At 37.0% G+C, this 12,487-nt stretch overlaps 3 protein-coding genes across 3 annotated transcripts; 2 read left to right on the top strand and 1 right to left on the bottom strand.

Moving 5' to 3' along the window:
- The first annotated feature begins 967 nt into the window (after positions 1-967).
- LOC137738836 (polcalcin Bet v 4-like) lies at positions 968-1,519 on the top strand. The gene has a single exon (XM_068478308.1). It carries the CDS (start codon positions 1,101-1,103, stop codon positions 1,356-1,358), a length of 258 nt encoding a protein of 85 aa, XP_068334409.1. The 5' UTR covers positions 968-1,100; the 3' UTR covers positions 1,359-1,519.
- A 1,581-nt stretch (positions 1,520-3,100) lies between these two features.
- Positions 3,101-6,189, bottom strand: LOC137739821 (probable serine/threonine-protein kinase PBL7). Its single transcript, XM_068479538.1, has 6 exons — positions 5,385-6,189; positions 5,040-5,297; positions 4,781-4,953; positions 4,569-4,648; positions 4,324-4,471; positions 3,101-3,780 (listed from the first exon to the last, which is right to left on the bottom strand). Exons 1-6 carry the CDS (start codon positions 5,959-5,961, stop codon positions 3,427-3,429), a joined length of 1,590 nt encoding a protein of 529 aa, XP_068335639.1. The 5' UTR covers positions 5,962-6,189; the 3' UTR covers positions 3,101-3,426.
- Positions 6,190-8,870: 2,681 nt separating this feature from the next.
- Positions 8,871-12,439, top strand: LOC137739290 (uridine 5'-monophosphate synthase-like). The gene is made up of 6 exons (XM_068478841.1): positions 8,871-9,794; positions 10,496-10,579; positions 11,103-11,185; positions 11,274-11,361; positions 11,464-11,718; positions 11,951-12,439. Exons 1-6 carry the CDS (start codon positions 8,988-8,990, stop codon positions 12,086-12,088), a joined length of 1,455 nt encoding a protein of 484 aa, XP_068334942.1. The 5' UTR covers positions 8,871-8,987; the 3' UTR covers positions 12,089-12,439.
- Positions 12,440-12,487: the final 48 nt, after the last annotated feature.

The raw sequence follows: 12,487 nt of genomic DNA, 5'->3' as shown, positions 1-12,487 counted from the left end.
TGTCGTAATACAATTAGTTAAAAAAAATTTCTTCAAATTTCCAACTAATTGTATTATAAAACTTGATGTATCATGTTCTTAGCACACTATTATCTCTCTAACATCAGTTATGGTACTTCCATTGAAAATTGGCCATATGTCCATTGTTTATACTGTTGGCCCTGAATCAATTTTATCACCTAATAATTTCTCCCAACATCTCATCTCATCTCTTCTCATAAATTTGACACGTGGAATGCACTTGGTGGTTCCTTCTAGAAGTTTTCATTTTTAGTTAGGAAATAGATCATCTCCTAATCTTTCACACCAAAGCCATCTAATCAAGTGATCCAGGTTCTTGAAATTTGATCAAACAGTTAAAGTTATTATAATTTTTAAAATGAACCTCTGCTTTTAGCCGTTAAATCAAATTTTAAGGATTCAAATCACTTAATTAGGTGATTTTGGTAGAAGAGATTAGAATAGAATCTCTATCCTTCTAGTTAACACATCCACCGGTGCTACTTCATCCCTTACATTGTCCACCTAACTTTTGCAACTGTCTTTTTCTTTAATTTTTTTTTAGGAAAAATGGGACATACCACTAAAACACGTGTTCAAATTATCCTCTTACAAATTGACCAAAAATTATCCACTAAACCAAACCGTACATATGTCCACATTTTCCTTTTTTAGTTAGAAAATACACGTGTAATAATTTTCTCATTTTTTGTTTTTTGTGTCGAAACGTGTAATAACTTTCGTAGGCGACATTAAATTGTAAGAATTAAAAAGAATGGTAAGAATTAAAGTATTGTTCGAACAACAAGCTCTACAACAAGTTATCTTAGAAAACTTCAATTTTCCTTCTTTGCAGTTAAATCGTTGAAAATTTCATTTTTCAGCCAATCTTCAACTCATTTTTAAACCCATAATTTGACGGACTATCTTACTCTTTCGCAAAACCATCTTTTAAGAACCTAATTTTTTTACCTGTCATCAATCACACATTCATTCATCACAAACCACCATTTTTTTACCCCTCATTCTCGCATTCATTAATCCATTTACAAACCAAAACTCAACTTAGAGAAAGCACGTTATAATCAACTGTACAAATAATGGCAGAAGAAGATCCTAAAGAAAAGGTTGACCGTGAGCGCATTTTCAAGCGGTTTGATACAAATGGCGATGGAAAAATCTCTGCAACTGAGCTAGGAGATGCATTGGAAACCCTAGGCTGCGTTCAACCAGATGAAGTGAAATCTATGATGGCGGAGATTGATACCGACGGTGATGGCTTCATTTCATACCAAGAATATTTAGATTTTGCTCTAACTAACCGTGGTTTAATTAAGGATATTGCCAAAATATTTTAGCAGCGTTTCTCTTCAATTTATTAATTTGTTTATCCCATTATCCTTAATGTCTTGTGTATGTGACTCATTCCATGCCCTTATGAGACAAGACGTGCATTGACTGTTAAGGTTCATTTGAATTAATATGGTAGTTAAACTGTAAACTTCTTAATATCCCATACAATGCCAAATGATATCTTGCTTCTGTATCTATTCGAGAACACGTCACTTCAACGATCAGAAGTGAATGTTCTTAATTATTTAAACTACAAATCAACCTTACACACACAATATATATATTATATAATTTGATACATTTCAAATAGACACAGATTTGGATTTGGTAACAGAGTTTTAATGAAAAAATAAGGGGCAATTAGCAAGAACGAATATTTGCAGAGATAATATTTTATAATAATAATGACGGCATATTTTATCATATAATGATCACACAACGATGCATAACGACACTTGATCATTTTTGCAAACAAATGTCAAAAAAATAATCATTCTTGCTAATTAGAATAAAATTAGATAAAATATATGTATGGAGTAATTGGTATGTGACCCCAAATTCAATTAATTGTGCAGAAAAATGCGTAGGTGGTGAATGTATCTACACATCTGCATGGACCTTTTTTTTTTTTTTTTAATATTTGGATAATGTTACCTGGATTGGTAATGTTCAAAATTATTCGTTGTCAATTTAGAGAACTCTATTTTTATAATCAGAATTGTTCATATTATAAATCATTTTATAAAGATCCCCTTTGTAAAAAAAATCAACTAAAACTAAGGTCGTTTAGTCATCGAACTGTATAAAAATAAATAGACGAAAAAGTATTACGAACCGTCTATGTATTTGCTAGAATAGGTTAACTAAACGACCTTAGTTTTAATTCATTTTTTACATAAATGATCTTTACAGTGTGATTTATAAGATGAACGGTTCTGATCATAAGCACAAAGCTCTGTGATTTGAACATGAAGAGTTTTGAGTAGGAATTCCTACTCATCTTTGAGTAGGCAAGCATTGTTCGAATTTTGTAAGTGAGATTTTGAGTTCCGTCATCCGTCTATATTCTACTTATTTGTCAATTTAAATGGTGCACGATGGAGCTGTAAGTGAGAAATGATGTAAGCTTGATATACATTGTTGCCTAATTGCATAACAGCTCAAGTTTTTGGGAACTAGCCATTGTCTAACGAAAATCTTAGGGTCCGTTTGATAACTATTCGTTTTAAGTTTTGGTTTTCATTTTTTTTTAAATTAAAAATTGAAATCTTGTTTGTTTAAAAAAATGAAAACTAAAAGTAAAAATGTAAAAACTTAAGGCCAAATTCTGAAAACTCAATAAAGTAGTTTTCATTATTTGGTATTGAATTTGAAAACTGAAAGTAGTTACCAAAGTTTTTCGTTCTTGGTATTGAAAACTGAAAACTAAAAGTAATTATAAAACAAAAATTCAGTTTTTGTCTTTTTACTGAAAACTAAAAGTAGTTACTAAACAAGATTTCAGTTTTTACCTTTTTGGTATTGAAAACTGGAAATGAAAGTAGTTACTAAATAATATTTCAATTTTCTTTTTAAAAAATCTTGTTTAATGTGGGGAAATTTTCTTACGAAATCTCTCTAGCAAACATGAGCTGCCAGCAAGCGTTGTCCTTAGCCCAATGTGAGAAAGCATTACAAATTCATACGCTTAATGGAGCACGTACTTCTTATTTATTTTTTTACAGAAATACATTAAGAGGTGAGGAAATAAATTAATATTGAACTTGTCATTCACGAATTTCAAATCTGAAACCTCTCGCTTCAAAACGGAGAGAAACATCCTTAGATCTAGATCATGGTATTAAATGGTAATCAAACGAGAACCTTAAACTAAAACAAAATGTGTTACAACTTTCCCTGTTAGAATAGCTAAATAGGGACAGGTACATGGAAGATATATACACATCAGACCCCTATTCCTATCTACAATATCGACACTCGGTACTCACTTCTAGCAAACCACTCTGTTCAAACTTCAAACAAGCAACAACAAATCTAAGAACCGAAAAATCAGGATAATTTATCTGCAACGAATCAACGCCCGTAAAGATGATCATCATCTTCAAACTCGGAAACTCCTAGCATAGCCAAAGCCAGGTGACTCTTCATCTCGCTATTCGTTTGTTGTAATTGAGAATAACAATCAATCGACAATCCATTCCCCAGAAAACTAGGCTTCTTCCTCTTGAAGACGCTAGGTTCTTCTTCGCCTTTCAGTATTGCCATTATCTCACAAATGCTTGGCCTCCGGGATTCTTCACTCGTTATGCAGGCAGCTGCAGCTTCAATCATCCGTGCTATTTGATTTGAATTTCTCGAAGTGCATTTTATTCGTGGATCAAGCAGCTCCTCGATAGCTCCTTTCCCTTTACACAAGAGGGGTTTTGCCTGATGAAAAATGGAAGTGGCACATTTGTGAGTTATAACTTATAGCAACCAATTCCAAAATCTAATGTACACCACAAACATTTTTCATATTTTAAACGAGAAGTTTTGATGACTTCCATTGAAACACCATACGGAAAGTTTACTGAATGATTCAAGAAATTTGACTTTCAGAAAGTTATTTGGTTGGTAGACAAACCTTTGCTAAGAAAAGTTTCTATCCAATGGAGTAAGTAGCCGAATTAAAAAAACGAGCGTTTTGAAAATAGTTCATAATAAACTTTTAAAGAGATGTGGGTTAGGCCAATTGGTCTGAATAGTGTGTCCCCCCCCCCCCCCCTCTTCTCCTTCTCCCCCGCACCCGAGTTTGAATCCCTCTCCCCGTAAATCAGAGTAGTTTAGAATATTGCCGTGTCAAAGAAGAATAAGCTATTAAAAGAAAATAAACTATGTCCAGCATGAGAAGCAATCAAGGGCCCATCAATTCAACATCACATATTAAAAAAGGAGGTAAAGGCAAAAAAGGAAGGTAGTAAGATGACCTACCCAGAGAACCAAGTTTTCTTCTCCTTGTGGCCTTCTTGCTTCAATTGGCTTCCTTCCGGTTATCAATTCCAGCAAGACCACTCCAAAAGCATACACATCAGTTTTATCCGATATTTTCCCATGCTGGAAGTACTCAGGAGCCAAGTAACTGCACATGCCATTTTAATTCACGCAATGAATAAAAATCGAACACAAGCAACGGGACAAAAAAATGCTTACTAGTTTAAGTTTTCTCAAGATCGTACCCAAATGTTCCTTTGACAGTTTTGCAAAGGAAGGGAACGGAAGGTGCGGAAGTCCAAGTGGCTAATCCAAAATCACATAACTGCAAGCAATATCGATACAACGCAGTCAATCAATCAAATTACTTGTATAGTGTATAAAGTAAAATCTAATTCCATTGAAAACAGTTCAATTTCAAACCAGAATGAGATCCATAAAATTGCTCTCCATTTACCTTGGCGGTTTTCTTGGACGAAAGGAGAATGTTTGAGGGTTTGATATCTCTGTGAACAATACATCGTTCGGTTCCATTATGCAGATACGCAATTGCCTCAGCAATTCCAATGGCAACTTTGTGCCTTACAAACCAAGGAAGTGTTGCAGAGCCCTTACCTCCCCTCGTTTTCTCTGCAAATGAGCGTGTCGTAAATCAGTTAAAACTCACCAAACTTGAAAGAAAGTTCGATTCAAAAGACCGAAACAAGAGAACTCACCGTGCAAATGACGCTCCAAGCTTCCCCCGGAGACATACTTATAAACCAAAAACAAGCCCTCCTCTGGATCAATGCAAAACCCCACAAGAGGTGTCACATTTGGGTTGTGAAGAGAGCTAGAAATCATCAGCTCTCTACAAAATGCCTTAGCAGACTCTTTATCTTCCTTGTCCAGTCGCTTGATCGCCACAACAGTTCTCAAAATCCCAACTCTGCCCCTAAATACACAGCTCAAAGCTCCTCTCCCCAAAACTCTACCTACCCAAAACAACAAATTCCACTAAAATTTCACACAGAAAAAAAGGATCAAATTTTGATTCAAACAAAACAATCCCATTTCATTACCTTTCGAAAAATTGCGAGTGGCAGCAAGAATTTCACCGTAGCTATATCTGATCAAAGTGTGAGCCATTGGGGAAATGCTCCTCTCCAACGACTCAAATCGCCTCCACTTGACCTCTTTAGCTTTGGATTCAGACATCCCATTTCCCAAATTCACCATTAGAACCGTTGCAGCGGCGGAGGAGCTCATGTTCATGGAATCCAGCTCCACCTGAGAGCAGAAGGTGAATCTGAAAGAGGAGTTAACCGAATGGGGATCGGCATTTTCCAACTCCGCCCCACACCCGCCAGACTCCGCCAGCAGCCACGCTTTGTTGTGCTCTAAATTTATCTTCTTGTTGTTGTTGCTGTCGTCATCAACTGGGGTCTTCTGGTTGCTCTTTTTCTGGCGAGGTGGGAGAAAACAGGCCAAGCCAAACTCCCTGAACATTTTCTTCAAAAGGGTTTTGATTCTGTGGTCATTGTAGTCACAGTAGTGGTGATCTGTGGCTAAAGAGGAGGAAGTGTAGAGAGGAAGAGGATGAGGAAGGGCATTGGGTGGCTCTCTGGAGTTGGTGAAGCTGCCTTGGGAGTTACCCATCTTGATGCAGATCTCAATGACTAAAAAGCACAAAACCCCAGAAACAAGAGAGAGAGAGAGAGAGAGAGAGAGAGAGAGAGAGAGGCCCAAAGAAAAGAGAACAATAAAAAAGTGAAAGCTGCTTTGCTTGCAGGGTGGGAGAGAATTTCCCAATGAATGTGGGGTAGGAGGGAGAGAGAGATGGGCTATCTGAGACTGCAATGTGTGTGTGTATATATATATATATGTGTGTGTGTGTGAGAAAGAAAGAAAGTGACTACTGACTGAGAGGAGGAGGAAGGAGAGTGGGTGTTTGTATGGTTACGGGGTCGGTTGCTTACTTTTGGTTGAATTTGGGATTAATTTTTTCATTTACCAAGAAAACAAAAGGCAATTATTTTAAGTGGAGGGAGGGGGGAAGAGAAAGCCTGAGTTGATCCCAGAAATGAGAGAGATTCTTCCTGTTTGCCCTGATGTGGACAGCCAGAACCACTCCAGAATAATTTGGATTTGGACTTGGAAGGTAGACATTAAGGGATAAACTCGTATTTTTCATCACAGTTTAAGCATCAGATCCTCTTTAGTATAAATTTTTCTAACCTGTTATTCACGCTAGTACTTTACGTATTATAAAATAAGTAAAGAGACATGTAATAATATATCACTTCTTTTAATTGTATTATGGCACGTGAAATACCGTTGAATACCCTACACTTGAAAAAATCTTTTCCTGGTTAGGATGGACGTAGTTTGGATTGGATCGCTTTCATACACAATTCAGGACTAAATAAATAACTATTGAACTTTTTTTTAATTAACAATATATGTTTAATAATGAACTAATCATAATAATTGGTATTGAACTCTATAACATGTTAAGTCGAAATTAAGACTTATGCTATAAAACGTAGTTTAGATTGATTAGATTTTAACTAATAAAACCTACAAAGTGAAATTGAACCAAACCAAACTACTATTGGGTGGTGTGGTTCGATTTGGTTTGGCCAGTTTGGGATTCCATTCAGTTTTGAACAATTAACAAGCCTATATGGTTTGGTTCAATTTTGCGAACCTTTTGATTTTGTAAACTGTCAAGACTCGAAATTGAACCAAACCATGAATTACCCTTCGAGTTGATCATTTTACGCAGTTTGGCCGGTTTGATGCTCACCTCTAACAATGATAATAGGTAGCCATCAAGACAATAATTAGTACACCTACTTTATAATTGAGATTTGAAGCATGACAACATCACTGCCTAATCATGGAAAAGTAATTAGAGTAATTATGGAATTTTGTAGAACACCAAAATCAAGTGAAGAAATAAGAGACAAGGAACTTGAGAGGGTCAATGAGTAGGAAATGATGATATGATTTGGGAATTTAGAATTTACAAAAGAAAAAAAATTAAACAAATGAAGAATATATAAATGATTGCACCAAGTTTGGTAACATCCCAAAATTACAATCCAACAGCCGACTATCCAACTCTAGCTATTATTAGCCCAAACTTCGTCAAAGACTTGGGCTTCTGTTTTTAGTTTTTTTTTTTTTTTTTTTTTGGAGAGAGAGAGTGGGGGTGGTTGGTATATAATATAAATATAATGTTACAGGCCATCCTAAAAATAAGAGTATTTTAATTCACGAAAAATGATCAAAATGCTGGTTTAAATTCAGCTCATGTTCTCTATTTGTGGATGAACAATCCAACACTCGGTGAATTCTGCTTTATAATGATAGGAAGAGTCAACATCGAAGGATCAAAAAGCAACGTCGCTATGAACGCTTGACTGCCACAAGCCAGTTATTCCTGTGGTAACTTTTCTGACACCTCTAGCTTCAAATTCCGAAGGTTTAAAGCATTGATAGGCCACACTTTCACGTTCTAAAGGAGAATATGTTGATTTTAGTTGACATTTTGGGTCGTGACACTAATGACCTATCAAATTAGGATTTTCTTGTAGCACTCTACGATACGAACTCTAAGCGGAACGAAATTTGGATAACGACGAAGATTTTATGAAACCATGAAGTTCAAGGGTGTTTTTAGTAAATTGACTTTTAGATATTTTCTTGACCTTTGTTTCATTACGTTTGGGTTTTCGGGGGGGGGGGGGGAGGGGGAGGGATGGTTTGCAGTTTTTTTTTTTTCCTCTTCTTCTTACAAGTGGGGAAATGCGTTTGGGTTTTTTTTTTTTCCTCCCTTTGCCATGTGATATATACGTGGCAGCCACTTCAACACTTAACGGATCCATTGATGAAAAATGTAATGGATATATTATTTTGAAATAAAATAGTACTTAAGGTATGAAAAATGAAATTTTTTGAAGATGTTGTAAGAAATTGAAATAGACACCAAACCTGAAGTATGAAAATGAAATTTACTGGTAAATAATTATATTCTACTTTGCACTGCAGCCAAGTAAGAACTGTGTTCTTACGAAGAAATAGTTTTCCTGTAATTTATGAAAAAAAATTATTTTCAATAATTTATGAATAAATATTGCGATAATTTGTGAAGAAATAGGTGTTTCCAAACTTTAACTTAATTATGATTCTGTCATCAAACGCAAAAATTCAATATAAGTCAACTGAATTTTTAAACAATTTATTTTTTGTAAAATTATAAATTTATTAGATTAGATGTTATATTAAGGAGCTGATGAGGTTTTGAATGTAGTGCAAGAGCAACGCAACACTCCTCATTACCTATTACCACAACATCTTGTATTTATAATTAAAAAAAAATAATTACATTTTAGGAGTGGCTGAAATGCTTCTATGAATCTTCTCGGCCGCTAGAAGAAATGAAATCAACAGCTGATTCTTTTTTGGAAAAAAAGAAGAAAAAAAAATTAATTAAGTGTTTTTGAATAATAAAAAAAAAAGTTTGTAAAACCTTTTTCATTTTTCATTTTGCTTTAATCGCATTTCAGCATTTTCTCTATTTATTCCGTACGTAAAAGCCACTGTGTGTGCTCGCTGCTCACTCTCTCCACTAACTCTCCTTCTGCTATTCCCAATCCGCCGCCACCGTCTTATAAAAAATGGCATCTTTGCCGTCCACCGAGTCCCTCATCCTCCAACTCCACGATATCTCCGCCGTCAAGTTCGGCAACTTCAAACTCAAATCCGGCATCTCCTCCCCAATCTACATAGACCTCCGCCTCATCGTATCTTACCCCGCCCTCCTCAGCCAAATTTCCCAAACCCTAATCGCCACTGTCCCCTCCTCCACGCGTTACGACCTCATCTGCGGCGTCCCCTACACCGCCCTCCCAATCGCCACCTGCATCAGCACCTCCAATGACCTCCCTATGCTCATGCGCCGCAAGGAGGTCAAGGACTACGGCACCGCCAAGGCCATCGAAGGCGTCTTCAAGCCAGACCAAGTCTGCCTCATAATCGAGGACTTGGTTACGAGCGGCGGATCGGTTTTGGAGACGGCTGCGCCCCTACGCGCCGCCGGTCTGAAGGTCGAAGACGCCGTTGTACTGATCGACCGGGAACAGGGCGGGAGGGAGAATTTGGAGGAGAATGGGATTCGATTGCACTCGTTGTTTCGGTTGAGCGAGATGGTGAGGGTGTTGAAGGAGAAGGGGAAGGTCGGGGAGGAGACGGAGTTGATTGTTTTGAAGTTTTTGGAAGAGAATCGGAAGGTGGCGGCGCCGCCGGTTGTGCCAAACAGTGTGGAGAAAGTTAAGGTTAGGGGATTGGCGCTGGAGGAGAGAGCGAAGGTGTCAAAGAATCCGACGGGGAAGAGGCTTTTTGAGGTGATGGTGCAGAAGCAGAGCAATCTATGTGTGGCTGCCGATGTTGGGACTGCCAAGGAGTTGCTCGACATAGCTGAGAAGGTGAGATTTTCTTGGATTTTCTCGGAATCTTTTAATTTTCCCGGAAAATATATGAAAGCACTGTAATTTAACTGTATTGTTGGAGCCAAGTGTTATAAATATACACGTGGGTGTTAACAAGAAGTTGGTCTAGGAACTGCCATGTGGGAAGCTACACTATGTCCATGTGCAAGCTTAAACCTTTGCAGGGTTGGAGTTAGACAAATGGTTTCATGATACGGATGAGGCTAATTTTTCACGATTCGGATATAGATTTTCTAATATACTCCGGAGCCAAACTTTTTTTTACCGTTAGATCTTGGTCAAATTCGACTATTAGATCTTCGGTCGAAGATACAATGACTAAGATTGAACGGTTTAACAGCTGCACTATAGGATATATTCCGGAGCAGCATAGAATTTTGGGATAAAAATTCGAAATTAACTTATTGTGCCACTGTTGGTTGTGATATTCTGGTAATATGATATTCTAGATTTCTAACTGGGTTTTTTGTAGTTGTACTATTTTATTTAAATATGTATTTGTTGCTAGATTTGTAAATGCACTTTGACAGTAGTATGTAGACAAAGGCAGGTGCCTTGTAAATTTGAACAATCTGTGATGAGAGAGGGAAGTGAATTGAATAAGAAAAGAATGGGGATAGTTGAATATCTATTGTTGTGATGGTCACTGATTCTATGATGTAAACATTTTAATGCAGGTTGGGCCGGAGATTTGTTTACTGAAAACCCATGTTGATATATTGCCTGACTTCACCCCGGATTTTGGCTCTAAACTTCGCTCAGTATGTTTCTAAACATTTTTTCTTCATGTTTTGTAATGCAACTGGATATTAGTCATGATTTATGGCTGCTGGTTCATGTAGATTTTATAATTTCTTGATGGCATTGATGTGAATGTTGCTGCATATTGAGATAGTAAATTGTTACTTCATCTGTTATCTGTTCTTAATTGCTGCTTGAGTTTTAGTTAAATCAAGCAAGCTTCCGGAAAATCGCGATCTTTATTACGAACATCTGAGTCAATAGTGTTCTCCCTTGGTATTACTTGCCTGAATGGATTGCTAAAACCATTTTAAGCTTGCATTTTCAAAGCCGTGACTTTAATTCAAAAGAAGTATAATGTCATGCACTAATAAATAATTTCACTGATTATTCATATTATTATCAGTGGTGGAACTTAGTAATTGTCAAGTTATAGCTTTCTTCTGAGCAGGACTGTATTCAATTTATACAGTTACAAATGTGTTTTGGTTGATTGAAAGCAATTGTCGAGTTATAGCTGATATGTGCCTTATCCAATTGAAGATTGCAGATAAACATAATTTCCTAATTTTCGAAGATCGCAAGTTTGCAGACATTGGTAACACAGTAACAATGCAGTATGAAGGGTGAGGCTCAGGCTTAGTTTTTTTTTTTTCTTATTTTTCTGTATGTTAGTATCATTTCCCTTAGCTTATCAGTTTTTTCTGTTTGCAGAGGTATATTCCGTATACTGGACTGGGCTGATATTGTCAACTGTCATATAATCTCTGGTCCCGGGATAGTTGATGGACTAAAGTTGAAGGTTTGCAACTTTGGATTGATGGCTCGCACTGCATAAATTTTTGCTCAGATGAATTAATTTTTCCTAACTGTTTACTACTTGTGTACTCTCTTTCTCTTGTAGGGTTTGCCACATGGTAGGGGGCTGTTGCTTCTTGCCGAAATGAGCTCAGCTGGTAACTTTGCAAAGGGAGATTACACAGCTGCCGCAGTGAAGATAGCGGAGGAGCATTCTGACTTTGTGATTGGCTTCATTTCAGTTAACCCAGCATCATGGCCAGGGGCACCAGTAAATCCAGCTTTCATCCAGGCAACTCCTGGAGTGAAAATGGTAACTGGTGGTGATGCTCTTGGCCAGCAATACAACACTCCAAACTCCGTAAGTTTACCATATACTACACTACTTTCGTATCAGTTTGGCAACCATAACTTGAGAGATTTGATGTTCATACCGTTGTTCGAGGGATTGAGTTTGGAGTTCATAGTGTATATGAAAGAAATCACCCTGCTCAAAGGGGCATTTACATCACTTGTCTATATTTCGACCTGCATTTGTTATGACTATACTATTTTATGAGCTAGTGTTGTGACCGAAACGTATTGTGTTTCAGGTGATCTACGATAGAGGAAGTGACATTATAATTGTGGGTCGTGGAATTATAAAAGCCGCAAACCCTGCGGAGGTGGCTCATGAATACCGTCGTCAAGGCTGGGATGCATATTTGGCTAAATGCAGCAACAGCAGCTAAGATATTTGTATTAGGCTGCCTCCCTTGTTTCAGTTATGTTTACATTATTTTCTAATTACCCGAGGAGTGAGTGAAGTATGATTCACATGAATGTGTGGTTTTGTGAAACCAGAGGATGTGAGTTTTGTGGTATTAATTTCTAAGTGTGCCTTTATTGGCACCCAACTTTAATGCAAAGCTTAATGGAAATAACTTGAAGAGCGCCAAGCAAATATGAAAGACAAATCAGAACATTTACAGTGCACTTGGATGAGTGAGTTTAAGAATACTAACTACAACGAATTAGTGGAGTTTCTTATGTGGTTACCTATTAGCACGGTTTTAAATAAAGAATTTGAAGTTGGTCATTTACGTAGATCTGTACGCTGATCGTTTATGTAATGTTTCCTCAAAGAGAAG

The sequence above is a fragment of the Pyrus communis genome, chromosome 7 (assembly GCF_963583255.1).
Source record: "Pyrus communis chromosome 7, drPyrComm1.1, whole genome shotgun sequence".
NCBI classification, from domain to species: domain Eukaryota; kingdom Viridiplantae; phylum Streptophyta; class Magnoliopsida; order Rosales; family Rosaceae; genus Pyrus; species Pyrus communis.
Note: the sequence above shows the minus strand (reverse complement) of the source record. Positions and strands in the feature narration are given on the sequence as shown.

Coding starts and splice junctions, on each gene's coding strand:
- LOC137738836 (XM_068478308.1), top strand. CDS start 1,101: ATGGCAGAAGAAGATCCTAAAGAAAAGGTTGACCGTGAGCGCATTTTC.
- LOC137739821 (XM_068479538.1), bottom strand. CDS start 5,961: ATGGGTAACTCCCAAGGCAGCTTCACCAACTCCAGAGAGCCACCCAAT. Junction 4,472..4,568: donor ACTGTCAAAGGAACATTTGG/GTACGATCTTGA, acceptor TGGCATGTGCAG/TTACTTGGCTCCTGAGTACT. Junction 3,781..4,323: donor AAGAAAACTTGGTTCTCTGG/GTAGGTCATCTT, acceptor ATTTTTCATCAG/GCAAAACCCCTCTTGTGTAA.
- LOC137739290 (XM_068478841.1), top strand. CDS start 8,988: ATGGCATCTTTGCCGTCCACCGAGTCCCTCATCCTCCAACTCCACGAT. Junction 11,186..11,273: donor GTAACAATGCAGTATGAAGG/GTGAGGCTCAGG, acceptor TTCTGTTTGCAG/AGGTATATTCCGTATACTGG. Junction 11,719..11,950: donor AATACAACACTCCAAACTCC/GTAAGTTTACCA, acceptor ATTGTGTTTCAG/GTGATCTACGATAGAGGAAG.